At 36.2% G+C, this 21,751-nt stretch overlaps 1 protein-coding gene across 1 annotated transcript in view; it reads right to left on the bottom strand.

Annotated features, from left to right (window-relative positions):
* Nucleotides 1-21,751, bottom strand: part of PDLIM5 (PDZ and LIM domain 5) — an 80,520-nt gene that overhangs the window by 6,525 nt on the left and 52,244 nt on the right. Inside the window, exons 4-6 of the mRNA XM_015815688.2 lie at nt 10,510-10,552; nt 8,111-8,538; nt 4-129 (exon numbers count right to left, since the gene is read on the bottom strand). Coding sequence (XP_015671174.2) covers nt 4-129; nt 8,111-8,538; nt 10,510-10,552 — 597 coding nt within the window. The remainder of the gene's footprint in view (nt 1-3; nt 130-8,110; nt 8,539-10,509; nt 10,553-21,751) is intronic.

Raw genomic sequence — 21,751 nt, forward strand, 5'->3', positions numbered from 1 at the left:
GACTGAGTAGTTCCAGTCCTTGGGTGCCAGTCCTCAGTATCTTCAATCAGTCTCTTCTTGCTGTTGTTGCTATGAACCGGTGGATGGAAAAAATCTGTATTTCTGTACACGACGTGTTTTCGTGGTGGACTAATACAATGAATAAGGGCAATAAAACTTGATGAGTTACATTGATCAAGGCCAAGATGCTAAGTATATGCATTTAATATAGATCTTGCTGGAGTAAGTTATTGCTTCCTTCAGATTCGATAAAAAAATTAAAGTGCATGGCATCCAGGTTTCAGCTGTTCCTTTTTAAAGAAACATAAGCTGCAACCAATATCTACATCAGAACCTGCATGAATAGAAGCTAATAATTCATAGAATCCATCATTTAATTCAGTGAACAGTTCTTAATAAGATAGTACATGGCTGCATCTCCTTGTATTGGGCTCTAGGAAAAACAAAACATATTACATTTTCCACAGAAAAATATTATACAGCAATGTTCTTCTCTTTTTTTTACTCCCTTGCTATATCTATTCTAAAATATAGTTTACCACATTAATTGAATGATAAATTTTAAAAATATTATGAAGTCGATCAACTGTTAAAATGGCTAACTTGCATTGTTGAACAGTACTGAGATTACGCGATCCTGCATGTGTGAATTTGGGTGAAAATTTCTTAAATACAAAACAATTGGTAAGATTTTGTCTTATAGCAAGACAACAAAAAAGATAGACGAAGGAAGGAAGGAAGGAAAGGAAGGGAAGGGAAGGGAAGGGAAGGGAAGGAAGGAAGGAAGGAAGGAAGGAAGGAAGGAAGGAAGGAAGGAAGGAAATCCTATTGCCACTGAAGAATAGAAGAATAAGGAGAGAAAGGCAATAGTTAAGTTGGTAGAAAGGATAACCTAAGTAGAATTTGGAATGGTACAAAAATTAGTTATGGATGGATGTGCAGAACAATTCCAGGCAAACTGTAAACTATCACAACTTGCTCCCTCTCTCCACACCCACCCTGATCAAAAATACAGACCATAGTTAAAAACTGCACATAATATTGAACATCAAAAAGGCACGTGGCTATTACCGTTTAGGTGGGTTTTTCCTTTTATCATATTGGAAAGAGCAAGGGAACAGAATACAAGACAGTCCAGCATAAGGAGAAGAAAGAACAGAAAGACAAAAGAATTAGAAGTATTAAGCTTAACTGCTGTTACTATTGACAAGTCACCAAATAAAATAATTTAATAATAATTTTATTCTCCCAAGGAAGAAACTGTATTGGCTTATTTGAGCCTCATTTTACCCTCTCAATTTCCCCATTTTAGCTTGGCATCAAACTGAGGGGCTGCTTTCTATTTAGAAGAATGGGCAAACTCCCAACCTGTCAGGTGAGCTTATACAGTTAATAAAAACAATCATACGCATCTAGCCAATTTCTCCTGAAGCAAAAGCACCCCATTCTGTTTGATACTATTGGGCATATTGGTATTTTTTTTTCTTCCAAATGTGGGACCCTTTGCAGTTACTTTTGAATAAGCAACAGTTCTCCACTATAAACTACAGTCTTCCTGGGCAACTTCACAGACATCATCAACTCAACTTTACTGAGGAGGTAAGGCTACTTATTGCAGCCCACACTGTGACTGGCCGTTTTTTGCAATACCTGAACAGGATTATAGAATCTTGTATAAGAAGATCACAAGGTCATCTAAAAATCCAGGTGACTTTTCCATCTTTGCTTAATAATTTCTATCGCACAGAAACTCATCATGTTCACCCTGGAGTACCTCTTGCTATTCAGATCTTTCGTCTGACATTTAGCATCAAACTACTTCCTAAACTTTCTATTTTAAGAGTGAATTCAGTAATTCAGTGTATACATTTACTTCTCTTTGTCATGTTTTCATCATACACTCAAAAAGTATTACTCTGGTACTCAACTGCTTTGAAGCTCATCAAATTTGGTACTCAACACATTCTGATATGAAAATTTTGTTCCAGTATTCATTCTTTGTTTGGTACTCAATGCACAAGCTACAACTTATTGGTGTCGACTGCCTTGTGACTCACTACATTATTCCTTATGGGGAATTTTTTTTGGTACTCATCATTTTTTGTACTCATCACACTTCCTGGTACCAATTAATGATGAGTACCGAGATACCACTGTACTGAATATAGACTAAAAGTCTCCATATAAAATACTGGACAGAAAGAAGGAGAAAGGATATACTATTCAGATTCAACCTTTCCCAATTCTACTACCGTACTACAGTGTCAACTATTCTGATCATTCCAAGGAATACACCCCAAACAGGAATGATGGTCACTGTAGTTCAAGACATCAGGAGAACGACGACTGAAAAAAGTTAATTTATTGCATAGGTTTTTTTAATTCTTTCACCAAAACAAAAAGTATTGTAACATTCCCAAACTTAGAGAAAATGGAAGTTAATTCAAAAAGGCTACCTACAGAATACAGCAATTAATTTATATAAATTGTAGCTCAAACATTAAGAGAGTGATTAGTAAAGTACTTACACCTCATCAGGGTTACTGAAGGAATGAGGGACAGAAAAGACACAAACAATGGATTCGATTCCAGGACGTTCAAGTACAGATAAGGAATAACATAGAAAATGGGATCAAAAAAAGAGTTAATAAAAGTTAATTGTAATATTAAAGCCAGATGGGAAAAATAGTTTCATTTAATCATGAATAGGAGATAAAGCTAACAGAATTTCCAACTGGTATTTCTAGAATGATTTCTTGCTGACTTTTACCAGCAGCTACCCCACCACGCCACAAGGTGGAGGCACAAGTTAAGGTAAAGTCATGGCAAATTTATTTCTTCCCTAAGTCAATGGGAGAATAGGGAAGAGGCAAGAAAGAGGCTGAAAAATCCTTAAATTAAATTTAATTCCAATAAATGTCTTCATTTATTTCTATCTTAATAGAAAAAAATCACCCATTTTAATGTCTAATCGCAGACATTAAAAAGAGACTCATTCGCTGTTATTATCTCTACTGTTTGCCAGTTACTCAAGACAAAATTTAATATTGTAAATAAAACCACACACCAGTGAAAATGCAAACAATTTATGTTACTTTAACTTCAAAAGCCAAGGCTCTATTTTGCAGAAATTTAATTCTGGGACAGCCACACATGCCAAAGCACAAAGCACAACTCCATTCTAGTGGAACGAATACTAACTTTGTCACTGTTGTAATCTGTAACGGGAGTGAAAAAATCAATATGTTTATTATAGCAACTTCCCTACTGTTCTACTTTATCATACCCAAACCATGTAAGTTCACGTGTTTTCATACATTTCAAACCAATATAAATAATCTATTTTATCCCTTGATTACCCAAGGGATCCATCTAATGCAAAAAATTAATTACCATGCATGAACTAAGAACACAATTCAAAACAAAATCACATGCAGGCACTTAAAGAGCAAACCATTTCTGAAATTTGGCAACCTTAAGGTGTGTGGACTCTTACTTCCCGAATTCCCCAGTCATTAACCAAGAGTTGAAGTTCACACATCTTAAAGTTGCCAAGTTTCAGAAACACTGGATTAGCCATTCACTGCCCCATAGCAGAAACTCCTTTCAAGATATGACTTTACATCATTATCTAGCTAGCTCCCTCTTGGAGTATCTATTCTTCTTCAGTTGGACATGTATGTCAATTTTAAATTTATAAAGTGCCAAAATTCAAGGAGCACTCTATTTTAAGACAGATTTATAGGAAATAGGATAGATTAGACATTTTACTTCATTTATTGATTACACAGTGGCTAATTTGCACAAGATACTAAAACATTTGCTTCTCCATTTTGGCCTAAGAATGTTAATCTATCCACTAGGTGTCGTATGCTGCTACTACTCAATTACTTTTGATATCAATGAAGTGGAAATTTATTTATTTATTTTTATTTATTTAACAGGATTTATATGCCGCCCTTCTCCCCATGGGACTCAGGGCGGCTCACAGCGTATTAAAACATCATACAAAAAATTTCCCCTACTAAAAACCAATTAAAACCCAAATATTGGTAGCTGTGGCTCTTTAAAATCGTTAAAAATTGTCCCTATTTAAAACTCACCCTAGGTCAGNGCTGTTTCTATCTCTATACGCAAACATGACAAATCCTAATATGATTAATTATATTCATCTGCCAACTTTAAATATAATTCTTGATTAAGAGATGCAGTCACGCACTTAGAAATTAATATTATCTTTGGTAAAAAATAAAGCATTAGTAATCATACATGTTGCTCTATAAAAACCACAGTATTTTCAGAAATATGGAGAAAGCATGTTGTACATGCTTAAGTTGGTGATTGGACCAAGAAGGTGTTAAGGTGGTGGACCAAGAGACATTAGGTTCTATCTCTTCCTTATCTACAGAAACTTACTAAGTGACTTTGGTCAAGTTACACCTCAGTCTCAATCAGCTTCAGACTCTGTGACAAGTGGCTACTGGTATCTTTTCTGGAAAAACTAGACAAAGCATTGCATTGCATTGCATAAACATGCAAACTCAACAATATTGGACAATGGCTGCAACCTCATCTGTATTTTGCTAAAATTTCAATCAACTGGATTCAAGGCAAGTATTCCAGACTTTCAGGACTGCTGAGTCATTATAATACATTTTTGTTCAAAGCTGATGTAGCATAATGTTTAAGTAGATCACTTAGAGTGCCAATTCAACCATGAGTTTCCCTAAATGATTGGGTAACAACAATGCTTGGGTCAAAAAGACTGGAAAAGAAACTATAAAACAGAATATATTAAAAAAAATAACTAGAATTATTAAACACAAACATAGCCCAATTCTTTATAATTCTCTGTATATTTACCCTAAGGCAAGTCCTTTGATTTTTCAATAGGCTTGTACCTCTATGCATAAAAAATTGTGCCAGGCTTAATAATTGCATATAATTATATGCATGTTCAATATGCATATTGTTTTAAAAGTCTGCATTCACCTTATAATACAAACCTTTATTTAGCACTGAATTTCATGTTAAGCTTATGAGAATATTTCATTCAAGGATGCAAAGGCCACTGGTCTTTCCATTTTATATGCTGACAAATGAACTACTCCTTTCTCTGAATTAATTTCTAATCTGTGCAAGTAATTCTTTAAGACACAAACGTAAGCCCTTTTTAATTGCTAAGGTTTAATCTCAAACTACATTGCTTGAATAGATATAGTGCTACCATCTATGCCTGTTTCAGTAAACAGATTGTATTACTAAGCTCTAAATATATTTGTAAAAAAGGGCAGTGCAACATCTTACTGTTTAATCAGCACTAGATGTTTCATATGTAAGCAAATTCTTCTTACACAAATAACTGCACAAGCATCATTTGAAACCATATTTTCAGAATTTGCATCTTGTCAGGACACCTCAGTCAGTTTTAAAGAACAGAGCTAACACGTGGGTTGATTCTACCATTTTCATTTTTTTATGAAACTTAAAAGCTTTTTAAAAAAACAAAACATCATATAGTTCAACAACTTGGTTCAAAAAAGGCTTCAATTCAAACACTGATAAACCAACAAACTTATAAAATGGAAATAGGATTACAGATCTAACTGTCTGGGCTTATGTAGGACTCCTTTATAGACAGATACTTGGCATAAAGCTCTTTCATAGCAGGATTTCATAAAATAATGAGAACAATTGCATGCATTAACTGTAGAGAAAATTGTTTGTAATTACAGTGGGTGACTGGATCTTGCCTGGGGGGAGAATTTGCTTGTCTTCTTAGTACAAAATTATTTTAGTTGTTATAAATTATTTTTGAATGCTAATGAATGCAGCTGAATGGCAGGGCTATGCTTTAGATTTGCAAAAACCCTTGTGCCAGGGTGCCCGAAGCATTGCCAAGATATATTTATATGTACTGAGAGATTTGTCAGGAATTCATCCTCTCTATTTTAGATAGCGTGGCTGCATACAACATTATGTCCTTAAGGATAATAACAATAGCTATGCCCTCTACGTAAAATAATATGTGTGCCATTTTTACATAGTAGGTATTTTACTGAAAGAACTGTGCTGTCGGAAGAAAAAAAAATTGAACACACAAAGGTCAATTGCTTCAACAATCTATAACTTAAGACCTATACACATTGCTTAGGGTAGGGGTAGGCAACCTTGGCTCTTTTATGACTCGTGGACTTCAACTCCCAGAATTCCTCAGCCAGCATGGCTCAGCTTGGAAACCCCTCCCTTTTCCCTCAGCGTGGCTGGCTCAGGAATTCTGGGAGTTGAAGTCCACAAGTCATAAAAGAGCCAAGGTTGCCTACCCCTGGCTTAGGGGAACCATTATGAATAAGCAAATTGGAACATGATGGATTATTTGATAGTCCTTTTGGTGAATCACTCTTAGATCTATGCCTAAGTAACTTTGAAATCATTTTTTTAGCCTTGGTTTCCCACATCATTTTTTGTTTTTGTTTTTGCTTTGTACCTATCTTATATTACCAGTGCTGATCTTGGAATAGAGCCGCAGTATTAGATGTGGTTAAGCCTGATTCTGATCCACTCTTATAATAGTTACTAAAACTGACAAGGCTTTCACAAGCTCATACTCTTAGATCTTTGATTTGCTGTATCTCTTCCAATAGACAGAACTACAGTCCTTGGGGATTCATACTTGACAATCAGCTATATAAATTACGGAATCATGAACTTTTTTTTTTAGTAGAATGTACTAAGTGAGAGAGAGAGAGAGGGAAAATAAAACCATGGGAAACTAAAACATGAATTGAGAGATTGAGCTTTTCTCCTATCATCTTGCTTTCCTCAAAATGGAATATGATTATTCTCAGTACATACTGTAACTGTCTCTTCAGATTACCATTCCTGGTTTAATGGCTTCTCACAATTACAAATGACTTTGACAAAATGTTACAAGTAGTCTTGACTGTAATTGAGCCTGGAATTACTATTGTAAACCATGACGGTTGTTAAGCAGGTCATCATGTGACCAATCTGATTCTACAATATTTTTGTGGTGGTTGTTAAGTGAATCACCATAGTTAAGTGGATACAGAGTCATGAAGTGAACCCACTGTCTGCCATGGGCATTTTTGCCAGAAATTGGAAGAAGCAATAGCACTTAGCAATACCATCAGCATTCCTGTGGTATTCTTGTTGCAATAAATTATGCATTTATATAGGTTTAGCGAAAAAACCTACCTAATTATTTTCTCTATACTTAGCAATAGCAATATTACTTAAGACCTAAATACCTCTTCACAATGCTTTATAGCCTTCTCTAAGCGGTTCACAGAGTCAGCATATTGCCCCCAACAATCTGGGCCCTCATTTTACTAACCTGGCAAGGATGGAAGGCTAAGTCAACCTTGAGCCAGTGAGAATCGAACTGCCAGCAAAATTATACAATACTGTATTCTAACCATTGCGGCACCATAGCTCATGTTTATACTTACATTTTAAGTATAATATAATCATTATATAATATAAAAATATACTTATATAAGTACTATACTTAAGTTTACAAGTCCATATTGTTGGTGATGTAAGTCAAGAAGCATAATATAATTGCAAATTTAAAAAGAAAATGAAAATTGCAGAAGAATAAGAACAAAAGCTGTAGGGGGAAGTCATTAAGTAGAGAAAAAGCCCTGAATTAATATAAAAGATGAAAAGAAGAAAATTGTGTGGAATATAGACAGAAAATGCTTGGTTGGAAAGGTGAAAAGGAACATTTTTCACAACAGGTGAACCTCTTTTTTCTCTTGTAAAATCAAAGCAACACAATAGCCTGCAGCTTTGCTATGCATTTAAATCTTCAATAGTCATTCTTATTTTGCTGTGAACTCTCAAAAATTTTAATTTGGCATTTACCATCTCCAGCAGAGAACACTCTCATCAATTTATAAATCTGATTTATAAAAGCAAGTAAGTTCCTTGTATATAGATCTGCCCAGATCGCACTTTATAAACTAACCTGACTTTTTTTACACTTATAATTTCAGGTAGAAAGAGCAATCAATGAATTACTGAGGAAGTACTTTTTGAGACGTTTAAAACAGGAAGAAAAAAAAACTGCCCTAAAACTACCTACCCATTTTGCTGTTTACTGTCACCCTGGTTCTCTCTGGATCCACTTTGCTGCCCCTCTGTCACCTCTGGAGCCCTTTCGTTGAACGGTGCATTGTGTGGAGATTGCCATGGGGTATTAACAGTAGGATTTGCAGCACTCAACACAGGGCAACGCTGATCAGCATTAGCTTTGACATTAGCATGCGCTCCTGAGGCAGTGAACCGGGGAGGTGTGACAGTGGCCAGAGGTGAAGGGGAAGCATGTAATGGAAGACTGGCACTGGCTGGCGTGAAGGCAGATGACGGTGATGGGATGGAAGTGACCTTGGAGGAGGACACAGCTCCAAAGGGCCTGGGGGCCTTATTGAAGGCCATGCTGGTTGTGGATGAAACTTTGGGCACAGCTGGAGATGCAATGGGCACAGGCTTAACTAGGTCCTTAGGCTCTACCTAGATGAAATAAAAACAGAAAAATACACAAGAAAGCCACGCACGTGCACACACACATGCAAAATGTATATCCATGACATCTGCAGTGGTTTTATTGTGAAATATCCATTGATGATTGACTGGTTGTAAGTACACAACTTTGTGCTGAAAGCACTGACTGTCAACATCACACAGCATGCGTCATTGAAAACAAAAAACCCCAACAACATGCGTGAGCTGGTAGCCTTAGATTTATTTTAGGCAAAAACTTCACTATAAACTGGGTCCAGCAGTTAGGACACAAGTGCAGTCCTCCAGTGCAAGGGTTACAGGTAATCAGTGAAAGACAGAATCCTCATAGTAAAATTTTACTTACTAAAGGATTATGTGTCTCGGACAGGTCTATATTGGAACAATGCCCCTCCTTTCCAGTGACAAATGACCGGATTTTTTTTTAGAAGTTAGTTTCAAAAGTAGTTTGAGGTCATGTAGAATTCTCACACCAGAGAAAAAATATTTTACAAGTTCTATTGCACATGACCAGACTTTGGGAGTTCCTAATCTTACCTTCCTCATTTAAAAGCTATTGCTATATTAGCTTAACTTAAAGGCAAACTCACATATTTTGTTTGAAAAGGGATATCTTTGCTGCAAAGTAATATGACAGTGTGTCTTCTTTTACTCAGTTCATTGTGCTACAATAGCCATCAGACTTGCTGTACATGAATTTTATCCTAATGTAGCTAAGCAAGTCAACAGGCACCTATTAGAGATCATGTTCTACTAAGGAAAGCAAATCTTTCTGCATCTTTACAGACTCCTCTTAGTAATTGTATCATACTGTTCAAGATCTGGCAGGAAAAGTCTTACATTAAGCTACCTTTTTATAAAAGGTAAAGTAAAGGTAAAGCTAAGGATTTTCTGTCCAGTCGAGTCCAACTCTAGGGATGGTGCTCATCTCTGTTTCTTAGCTGAAGGAGCCAGTGTGGTCCTTCCGTGGTCCTTCTGTGGCCATGTGGCCAGCATGACTATATGCTGAAGTGCACGGAGTGCTATTACCTTCCCACAGAAGTGGTACCTATTTTTCTAATTTCATAAAGCTTCTAATAAAGATGCTTGTAATCAGTAACTCTTAGAATTTTAGGAAATGAACAGGCCTTTTAAGAACATGGTTGATCTCTACATGTAGCAGTATTTTGTTAACTTTATTTAGGCTTGGAAGCTAAACTGGATTGGATTATTATTATTATTATTATTAAATTAAATTTATATCCCGCCCTTCTCCTTGCGGACTCAGGGCGGCTGACAATCGATTAAAAATACATAAATAACAATTACAGAATTAAAATTAATTAAAAAGAAATATTTAAACGTAGTCCAATTAAAATATAATTAAAACCCCCTCTAAAAATTACCCTAGGCCAGTCCTGCAAGCTGGAATAACCAAGTCTGATTAGTATCAAACTTGGATGGAGAATGATTAGGAAATTCCATGACAGTAGACTGGATTAGAAAAGAGGGGAAAATACCCTGGAATGGGAAGGTTGTACAAATCACTTCTTTACTGTAACCCAAAAAAGCTGTGGAAGGGTGACCATGAAATCTCCAGGAGTTGAATTCAACTCAAAAAAAAGTCCGTAAGGACTACAACAGATATTTCCCATGTTAGTCCTTGTTTTTGAAACCTAACCACAGTGTTTTTTTAATATTGGTCGCTTATCACCCAATATAAATTTGGCCAATTCCAAAACAGCTGCAGTAAGGAGGACTTTCAAAGCCAAAAATTACACCTTTTTACCAAATTTTTAGATAAAGAAAATAGCATATTTCACGGATTTCAAAATAGCATGTTTCAAGTATGTCCAAATGAATGAAATGGACATACAATAGAGCCATGTTGCATTGGAAGATCAACACATTGAGAGATGTGAAAGAGTAAATTGACCACAATAGCATTCCCCTGTACTTAGGAACTGGGGAAGAACCCCTTACCTGCTGCACAGGAATTGGATCTGGCTTTGGAGCTGCAGGTGCTCTGAAAGAGAAAAGGAAACAAATTACATGGCTTCTAAAGCAATTTATCCCACAATCCCATATGGTCCATTACAATTTAGCTTCTAAATCACAATGCAGATAAGTTAAACACTTTTTCAGGTCCCATTGACTTAATTCATGCTTAATAATTCATCAGTGCTAATCAGTGGGACTTGTCAGTATAGCCAAACTTACATCAGCTGTTAATCAAAGCCTTATTTCAAACATCCAAAGATGTAGATTGAACAGCAAAGCATCTACGCCCAGCAAAGCAAAACTGAAGAGCAAACCATCTGCATTCCAAAATTAAACAAGAATGGCTTTGTATATTGAATGGATTTGTAACTCAATTGGCCCATGCATAAATGATAAAACATTCCAACGTATTAACAAAAACCACATTGCTTGCAGTTTATACAATAGTGACAACGTATATGGCATCATCTCATTTATTCAATTGGTTTTGCTTCCTACTGCATGCATAGACTGCCAATGAATTACTTCTAAAATAAACTGAAGGAGAATTTTAGAGGTTGCTACATAAATAAAAGCTTAAAAGAATAGCCTTCTTCCCATGTATTTACATTTCAGTTCCTTCTACACCATATCTGTGAAGAGCCTGAATTTTTTTTAATAATTATTATCTACTTTTAAACTAGCTATCATAATTTCTTGGATAATGTTCACATATTATATATTTATATATATTAAAATATATAAAACTTCTACAGCAATTTCCCTTTACAATACATGTGTTCTTTCAGTTCTAAAGTGCATGTAAAATTTCTTGAAATGACTTGCGAAATACAGGTCTGGGACCCCCAAGATGCAGTACTGATTTGTGGAAAAGATGCCATAAAATGTATTCAGCCATAGTATATTAAATTATTTTAGAGATCCTGAGCATGATCCTCATTTTTGACTAAAAAGTAATGGTGTTCTGAGCTTGACTATTGCATTTAAGTAACAAAATTGATGCTCAGTTAATCTGATATGAAATAATTTCTTAAGAACACTTGAGAAATTTGTTTATACCTTAGTTTTCTCCCCTTCCCCCCCTCAAGTTATAACTCTTAACTTCATCCAATCCTTTTTTAAAAAATGGAATCAAGATTGCTACGGCTCCAGTAAAGAAAAATAAAAGAACTTATGCTGGCGAAAACAGTACTGAAAAAACAAGGCTGAAAGCAGTTTTCTTACATATTATGGGCTGATTCAATTACTTCCAAACAAAAGCATATTTTTAAATGCATTTTGTGGCTAGATTCCTGAAATAGTCTACTGATTATTACTCAGGATTGAATAACGCTGAACAGTCTTGCTTGCACACACATAGACACTGATGTGGCTGTGAAAACAAAAGTTAATGAACAGGAGCAGGCAGCCCTGCCCTGCAGAAATGGCAGCTTTGATGTACTGGGTCCTTATAGATCAAGATTAGGCAGATTGAAATAAGTGGCTGAATTTATCCATTAACTAAGCCCTGTTCACAATTACAATTAACTTTTTATGTGCAAAAGAGTTTGCCTATCACTATAATTTACAGTAATTTGTATTAATATTAAGAGCATTATTCATGCCCAAAGAGCATTATATTATATAAAGAGCATAATACATTATATAATTATATTTCCATTCTATACCAATGGAAAAGTGGGAACAATTCTTTCTTGCAAGAATGGAAAAATAAGCAGAATACAGAATAAGAATTGGAAGCAGTTGCTCTGTGTTCCTTCAGTGTCAATTAACTAATTGGAAATGTTATATCTGTACCAGAACCAACCAGATTTTATGAATTCCTAGAAAAGAAAACCACAATAAACATAAGAACAAACTCTTTCACATGTTTATTAAAATAACCCATTTATTATATGGGTGTCCGAACTCTATTTAATAGAGTTAATAGACAGCTTACTGGCTTTTCAACCACTCCATAGTAAATCTATTTAATTTAAAGAATAAGCTTTGTTTTGTGCCTTCAGATTGCAGCCTGCTTAATTAGTCAGGTATATTTTAAGCCAAAATAGTCAACAGTTCAGTAAGTCTTTGAAGTACTGATGCAACCACATTTGCTCCTGCTGCAACAATTATTTCTAAATATCCTCTTCCCTTTTAATGTGGATATCATATATACAGAAAAAGCAAAGCAATAAATCCACTTCAACCCTTTCTAGCACTATATTAGCCATTTCATATAATTATTGAAATGCTGGCATTGTCTGTGAGATTGTGGAATATAATGCTTCATATTTCTCTACAGGAAATATGAGCCAACAAACTCTTCATTCCTTGCATTCTTGTTTTTTCACCTTTTCCTCCTTGGTTCATCTTTTCCTACTTATTTCAGACTTTAAAAAAAGAATATTGAGAACTCTGCCAAGTCATCCAGCAATCTGGAAATGTTTGCTTCAAGACAAAACTGCTTTGTTTCAAGTCAAAGCCACAACTTACTTTAAAAAACAAAAAGCTGAAATGCAAGAGGGAATGGAAAAGGAGGAGCACATCATAACACAATAGTTTTGAGTACTTGGCTGAAGAAGGAAGTTAACAATCACACTCAAGCAAAAAACTAAACAACATTGGGGTAGAGACTTGGCTATTTTACTATACAATTTTGTTGCAAGCATTATATTCTACAATCTCACAGACAATGCCAGCATTTCAATAATTGCAAGACACGCAAGTAATCTGAAATTGTTCTATTTTTAGAGGCTGGTTCTATTCAACATGCTTCTACCAAGTCAAGTAAAATCCTGCAACTATGACAATATATTAGTTTAAGTATATTAAGGCTTAGCCACAATGCACAGGTATCTCATATAAGTCACAAAGATGCTATGGCATCACCATGCAAATGATTCAATTTACATGTTATTTGCACAAAGACATCTTGACAAATTAAATCAACCCCCTATCAAGAATTAAATTTTGACAGCTCCATACCTCTTCGTTTCAACCTGCCATTAGAGTAAAGTGGGGGAGGTGTTGCTTTAGAACGGGTTAGATGGAGAAACGAAACCTCTACGATTCCGCTGAAGACTGTGATAGCCTGAAACCTTTCCAAGGACAATGCAGCAGGTGTGGAGAGGAAGCAGACAGTTCCCATAACAAAGTGAAATTTTTACAAAGACTATGTGAGAGGATGGGGGTTTGGCTGGAGAAATTATTGTTGAATTCTATGAACTGGTATCTGGGAACCTCAGAATTAGTTTTGCTTTGACATTACCATGCTGTGTATTCAATAAACAATAAGATTTTCAGAAATGGAATGAACCTGGAGTTTAATTTGGATACTCAAGCTAGATGTTAACACCCTGCCCTCAGAAGCTCATGGTTAGCTTGACTTTATATATTATGAAATACAGAAAATGGATTAATACAGAAAGCAGTGTTACATTAACTACCTTTATAAAGGTAGGCAGAGGAAAAATGGAAAACTTGAGAGTTAATATATCATTCTGGCAACCACAATGATTATCCTGGTTGTAACTACAATTACAGTATTAAGTGCATTTTTTATCAATATTAGCATTATTTTATGATGGAATATTACCATATTCTATCATAAAACTAAGCTAAATGCTATCATTTCATTATTAAGTTTTCTCTTTCCTCTTTCAACGTTCTTTTTTTAACAGGAACAGATCAAAAAGATATTGAAAAATATCACATTCTGACTTTTGTGTTCATTCTAAGAGATTACTCCAATAAAGCTTTTGCATTTTTGTCATTACAACCTACTATGTTTGTATACACAGTTTGAAGACAAGATTTTTTGAATGAGATATATACACACACACATACACACACACACACACACACACTTTGATTTACTTTGTAGGAATACTTTTTTTAGATTGAATTCTGCCACATAGCATATTACATACTGCCAATTAATAGTAAGGCACGTGGGTACATAATTCTCTAAGTTGGCATTTTATGGGTTTAACTCCTAACTCCAAAAAACTATTTTAGGAATATTGCAAAAGATTTCTCGTTTTATTGGAGAGATTTTGTGCCCATGGTTGTTTGTTTTATTTTCTATGTTAGCATGGAACTCTGTCAGATAGTGAGCAAAACCAGATCGTCAGACAAGACTCAGGACCAGAAATCACTGTCTTCTAGACCAGTGGTTCTCAACCTTTTTAATGCCGCGACCCCAACCGGTCGTAAGTCGAGGACTAAACCGGTCATAAGTCGAGGACTAAACTGGTCGTAAGTCGAGGACTACCCAACCGGTCGTAAGTCGAGGACTTTCCCTGCCCGGGAGCACCGCACATGCGTGGTTCCGCCCCCTGCGCCAGCCGAGGCATAGCTGGCAAGTGGCAGAGACGGAGCAGGCCGACCACCAGCTGGCCCAGCCCAAGGGAGGTAAGGCACCCACCGGAAAAGGGGAAAAAAATGGTGGACAAAAAAATGGCGGACAAAAAAAATGGCGGACAGCCTTGCTTGGCGACCCCCGTGAAATGGTCGATTGACCCCAAATGGGGTCCCGACCCACAGGTTGAGAACCACTGTTCTAGACCAAACTCTAGTATAACAAGTAGCAAAATAAAGGATAGAAAATTAAAGATTGAACAGATAGGGTTGTACAACCAAGTAGAAAAAGCACTACTTGAAAAAGTAAGAATCCGAAGGAGGAAGAGATGGAGAAAATAAAAATTGTTAATGGTGCAATGTAGGGAAGCCATTGATAACATATAAAGCCTCCTCTGAATTAAACTCATGGACATAGCCATTTAATGTTCTTAGCAAAAATATAGAAGAGGTTTACCATTACCTTATATAGGTAGTCCTTGACCTACGACAGTTTGTTTAGTGACTGTTCGAAATTACAATTGGACTAAAAAAAAGTGACTTTTGACCATTGCAGCATCAAAATTCGGACGCTTGGCAAATGGCTCATAATTATGCCAATTGTGGTGTCACCTTTTGCGACGTTCTGACAAGCAAAGTCAATGGGGAAGCCAGATTCATTTTACAACTGTGTTACTAACTTAACAGTTGCAGTGATTCACTTAACAAGTGTGGCAAGAAAGGCCGTAAAATGGGGTAAAATTCACTTAACAAATATTTCAATTAGCAACAGTCATTTTTGGCCTATTGTGGTTGTAAGTCAAGGATTATCTGTACTGGGATTTTTTAAAAATTTCTCCAATTACTTCATAATCTTGGAGTTTCCTGGTAGTCTCCAATCCTGACCTGCTCTTGTTTTAATTTTCAAGACTAAACAAGGCCGGTCAGGTGAAATACAAGCCAAGAATAACTAGACATTATTGTCAGGATTAGTGGAAGAACTAGTATAGCAAACAGGAAATACAGTGCTGAAATTCTAATAAGAAACTAGAAGTACTATTGAGAAGTAGAATCTGGAGGTGGCTAAAACACTAAAAAGAAGTGGAAAGAAAAGTGGAAAGAAAACAGGGTTGAGTTAATTATAGAAAGAAGTTGATCTACAATGGTAGGTATGAGTAAAGAGCAGACATAGGTTTGCTATGTCTGCATGCTGGAACATATCCATAAAATGTAAAAATTATGCCAATCTTCTCGGTGCTGGAAAAATGAGCACAAAATAGGGTGCAATTTTTTTTTGCATAATTATTAGTGTAACTAAGACAAGACACATGACCTAATGGGGCTTTAGCAGATGGCCAGTTTCTACAAATATATTTTGAGTTGGACAGGAGGTATGGCTTGAGCTGAATCAGTTAAGAATAATAAATAAGACACACTGGAGTGTGGGAGTAACATTAATTTCTACTTCAGCATAATAGAGAGATAAATCAAAACAAAAGCTCCCTTAGTCCTGAGTATTCTGAATGCAATTGTACATTACTAGCACTTCATAACATGTACAAAATAACTGAGTTTATGTTTCATTTTTTCTGATTTATTTTTCCATCTTCAAAAGATACTACTTTAGATAAAATCAAGCATAAATAAAATCGCTAATATGGCAGCTAGCCTGAATAATACAAGCAATCGTTAGGGAGAGAGGGGAAAAAAGCACTTTTATGTAAACTATAGATGAATAAGATTACTGCAATTCCAGCACATTTAAAATATGTGTTATTAACAGTCTTACTACAAAACAGACATCACATTCAAGAGTAGATGGTACTATTAGAAATTAAAATTGAAAGCCAAAATGTCCAAATCTGTCAAATGCATTTTGACCAACAAGGTCTTCTTCAGGAGCTTAAAATGGTGGCTTCCTTAAAAGAATTGATCTCCATCTTCTTAGCGGGCACCACCAGGCTTTCCCTGAACTGAACTCTCTCCATTGTCACAATTCCTAAAAGAAGGTACACCACTTTAAAAATGATGCAAACTAATGGTTTTTTTGGTTGTGCAGTTTAAATACAGGTAGTCCTTGACTTACAACAGTTCATTTAGTAACCATTCAAAGTTACAACGGCACTGAAAAAAGTGACTTATGACCGTTTTCACACTTACTACCATTACAGCATCCCCATGGTCACGTGATCAAAATTCAGATGCTTGGCAACTGACTCATATTTATGACGGTTGCAGTGTCCTGGAGTCGCGTGATCCCCTTTTGCAACCTTCTGACAAGCAAAGTCAATGGGAAAGTCAGATTCACTTAACAATCATGTTACTAACTTAACAACTACAGCAATTCACTTTATAACTGTGGCAAGAAAGGTCGTAAAATGGGGGGAAAGCTCACTTAAAAATGTCTCACTTAGCAACAGAAATTTTGGGGTCATTTGTGGTCATAAGTTGAGGACTACCTGTAGAAACAATTAGCAAATAAATTTAACAACTTAAGATTAATCAGTATATTTTAAAACAAAAGCTATGGAAAAAGTAGTAAAAGATAAGAGGGTTAGGTAAAATGAAGCAGAGCTTAGTAGTATTAATATTAATATTAGTACTGCCAGTTGTTCGTGATTAAGTCAGCCTACCAGCCAAAATATTAATTTATTTTTAATGTTAAAGGGAAATTTAGAGATTTTACAATTATATCATGGAGGAGTACTCTTTTTAGCCTCAAAGGCTGCATGAAGCCAAGAGAGTATGCATGTCTCGTAAAGTTGTTCTATGACCTACAATTCAGTTCTGCTGAAATTGCTGACAATCAAGGGTGAAAGTCCTACTGACACCTCTCCATTTAATTTAATCCTACTGCCAGATTTCCAGCCCTGTCCCTGGGAAACCCAGCAAGGGAATTTTCTCACAGTATTATCGGGCATAGCTCAGAGTATCAACACCCTAAGAAATCTCTGCAACTACTGGGTCTGGTAATGTTTATTTTTATATTAAAATATGTCTATATTTTTCCAGTGCACAAACTGGCTCTGGGCAGGGCACAAAAAAGACCCCAGATACAAATCACAATTTATTTTCAGAATGATAGTAATAAAAATTGCCTACTAACTGCCATTGAGTTGCTAGGTTTGATAGCCCACTGAAACAAAATGGTTTAACAACCTTCCTGATTGATAGGAAGATGTCAGGCACAAATAATCAGGAACAGCAGTTGTGTTCAAAGCACTAAAAGTTTATTACTACTCATGCTACTCATACACAAGAATCTGGACTACATTGTTAAGGCAAATTGGAGCTAGCTAGGGGTCAATGACATTCACGGGGGATGGACTTGGATCTCTTGTGGCAGCATAGTGACTCTAAACATTAAACATTAAATCCCACCCTCAGGGTTCAGCCTGATCATCTCCTATAGAAGATTAGATCAATTGCACCACTGACACCTTGTGTTCCATAATATAGAGGTTACCATCAAGAAGCTCTGCTTTTTCTGTCACAGCCCATTAAACTCATGACCTTTAGCAGCTCCTCCCTAGATATTGAGATGGATAACCTGGATTGATCATTCATTCATTCATTCATTCATTCATTCATTCATTCATTCATTCATTCATTCATATGATTTAATAATTTACTCAGGCCAACAAAATGGCTCTTGTTGACCAACAATTCATATACATTATGAATTTTAACAATCCAATAATATAACGCAAAAGTAGAATCAAGAGCTTAAATATCTATACGCCCTCCCCCAAATATAATAAATACACATAAAAAATACACTGCCATTGGGGCCCTTATAATGGGGGAAAGAGAAACTAAGCAACTTTATATTCTGGACTCAACGAATATCATTGCCCATAGCCTGAGGGAAAAGTCAAGGCTTACAGAAGGCTAACTAGCTCAGGCCTATCCAAACTTTTGGAGGGATACTGTCCCATAACGGAGGTACTATCATAGAGAAAGCATTTCTTCTGGTACTTGCTAGATGAGACTGTTTCATAAAATGGAACAAGAGCATTCCTATCCTGCCAGATCTAGTGGAACAAGCAGAAACAATTAGATTTATGCAATGATCCTTCTGGCCACAGTTATCACCTGCTCCCAAGTAAGAGCCATGGGTTCAAGCGAATCTCCAAATTGCATGCCATCTTGTTCTGCCACAGTTTTGTGTCTATTTTTTAGGGCAAACTCTATTTCCTTTACTTATACATCTTCCACACAAGAATGTTATACTTTTGTATCCCTGTTAAATATTATATTTCAGGCTTTACATATTACCATTAAACAACCTCAACTCTGTTCAGAACCACCTATTTTCTTACCACTACAAATTAGTGGACAGTATTTAATAATTGAACAATGTAAATTGAAATCAAACAAGAAAGTTGGAATCCAATGCAGCTATTGAGTGCCAGATTATTCTTGGAATTAAAACAAGAAGCGCTAATAAATAATGAACTGGAGATTACAAATGTTAGACAGAATGGTGCAACAAGAACATATATAAAAATTAATGTACCGATTAATTTTCTAGCAAATGAATAATTATTCAAAGGACAATAGGAACATTTTACATTACTGAGGAAAACATATGTATTACTATGGCAGGCTAAAACATGGAGCTTCCATAGTAACCTTATAAAGTGTCTAGACATAAAATCTATATATGAAACATAAAACTTGGATTTCAGTAGTGGGATTCAAATATGAGAACAACCGGTTCTCTCTGTGGATGGCATTTCCGGAAGTCCATTCTGGGCCTATGCAACAAAAAAATAGCTACCGGTTCTGCTGAAGTGGTGTGAACCAGCTGAACCCCATCACTGGATTTCAGGTATTTTTCCTCACATAGTAAAAAAAATAATTGTAAAAAAAATGAAACAAAATCACAGCTATTACATGGAAGCCAGATTTTCTTTTTTATCTACAGATAGTTCTCAACTACAACCATTCATGTAATGACCATTTGAAGTTACAACAGCATTGAAAACAATGACCTATGACTGGTCCGTGCATCCCTACAGTCACATGATCAAAATTCGGGATCTTGGTAACCGGCATATATTTACGATTGCAGTCTCCTGAGGTCATGTGATCACCCTTTGTGAGCTTTCTGGCCAGCTCCCAAAAGGAAAATCAACGGGGAAAACTGGATTCACTTAATGACTATGCAATTCATTTAACAACTGAGTAATTTGCTTAACTGGTTATAAAATTGGCTATGATTCCTTAGCTGCTTATGAACGTGGCCACATTCCCTCCGTGGCAAAGTAAGGGCAAAAAAGTCTTAAAAGTAGTACTTCAAAACTGAAAGGTAAACTCATGATGAATTGCAATCTCTATTTAGTTCCTAACCTCCTCCCATATCTCCCTCTTGATCTGATCACTGTACTAGGTGTACTAGGTGGCCATAGTAAGGAAAGGTGGTTTAGGTACATGAAGTGTTCAGAATGTTATTGGAGACCTTATACTTTGAATTCCATGGTCTTCAGTGCTGCTTTTAGTAAGCTGAACCTCAGCACTCGCAGTACACTGTGGCCTTTTGACTGACCCTGTTGGTGCAGAGTTGTTGAGTAGTTGCACTAAGTTAACTAATTGACAGGCAATCCTTGGTGATCATATACAAGAGAGGGCTTGTACTATTTTGTCTGAAAACTAAATATGAAGACTATTGTAGGAACTATTATTTTAATTTAACCAAAAGAAAAAACTCTTGTAAAAAGGATCAGTAATATTCTAACATTAGGTGTTTCCACAAACTAATTCTGTTTCTATCAAGGGCAGATTCTCAGTTCTGAGTGGAATATTTAGTAGCTCTACCAATTTACATATTGTGTGTGTGTCCTGATGTATACTCATACATTCTAAATATATCCTTCTAAATATCCAGTGACAAAACAAAGTGAAACTAATAACAAAGTTAATAAGTACACCAAACTATGATTTGCTTAATTATGTTTAACTAGTTGTACCCGGCCACGCGTTGCTGTAGCTCATAGCATGTGTTGCTTTTACGTCCAACAGATGGCGCTGTTTTTCAAAAAAAGCATGTTTTACCTGTCACAGGTGTGACATCTATATAATAGTAGGTATATAAAAACACGCGCGTATTCGAATGCAACGTTGTGTCAAAATTTCAAAGCAATCGGTGAAAAACTTTCGGAGATTTAAGATTTTGAACAAACGAACAGTTACATTTTTATTTATATAGATTGGAAAGTGCAACTGTAATATTAGGATATAACTCATGACTTATTAATCACAGTGACAAGGTTTATCCAACACCTTAAGCTTAAAATAAATCAGGATTATGTAACACAAATTTCAAACTATACATCTGAGTATTTATTTATTTATTTTATTTATTTTATTTAATTTAATTTATATCCCGCCCTTCTCCCAACGGGACTCAGGGCGGCTCACAACATATTTAAAACAAAGGCATATATACAATCCCCCCTTGTAAAACCGAATTAAACCAAATTTTAAAGTTGTGTTATTTCGAATTCCTTAAAATGAACCCAGTATAAAATCCTCCCTAGGCCAGGTCCGCTTGCTGAAAAAGCCATGTCTTGAGGGCGCGACGAAAGGTAAGGAGATCCGGAATCGTCCGAATCTCAGGGGGTAGTTCGTTCCAGAGGGCAGGGGCACCCACAGAGAAGGCCCTCCCCCTGGGGGTCGCCAGCCGACATTGCTTGGCCGACCGCACCCTGAGGAGACCCACTCTGTGGGAGCGTACCGGTCTATGGGAGGGAATCTGCGGCAGAAGGCGGTCTCGGAGATAACCGGGTCCTATGCCATGAAGCGCTTTAAAGGTGGTAACTAACACCTTAAAGCGCACCCGGAAGGCCACTGGCAACCAGTGCAGCTCGCGCAGCAGCGGTGTCACATGGGAGCGACGAGT

The sequence above is a fragment of the Protobothrops mucrosquamatus genome, unplaced genomic scaffold (assembly GCF_001527695.2).
Source record: "Protobothrops mucrosquamatus isolate PMUCROS unplaced genomic scaffold, P.Mucros_1.0 scaffold367, whole genome shotgun sequence".
In the NCBI taxonomy this organism is placed as follows: domain Eukaryota; kingdom Metazoa; phylum Chordata; class Lepidosauria; order Squamata; family Viperidae; genus Protobothrops; species Protobothrops mucrosquamatus.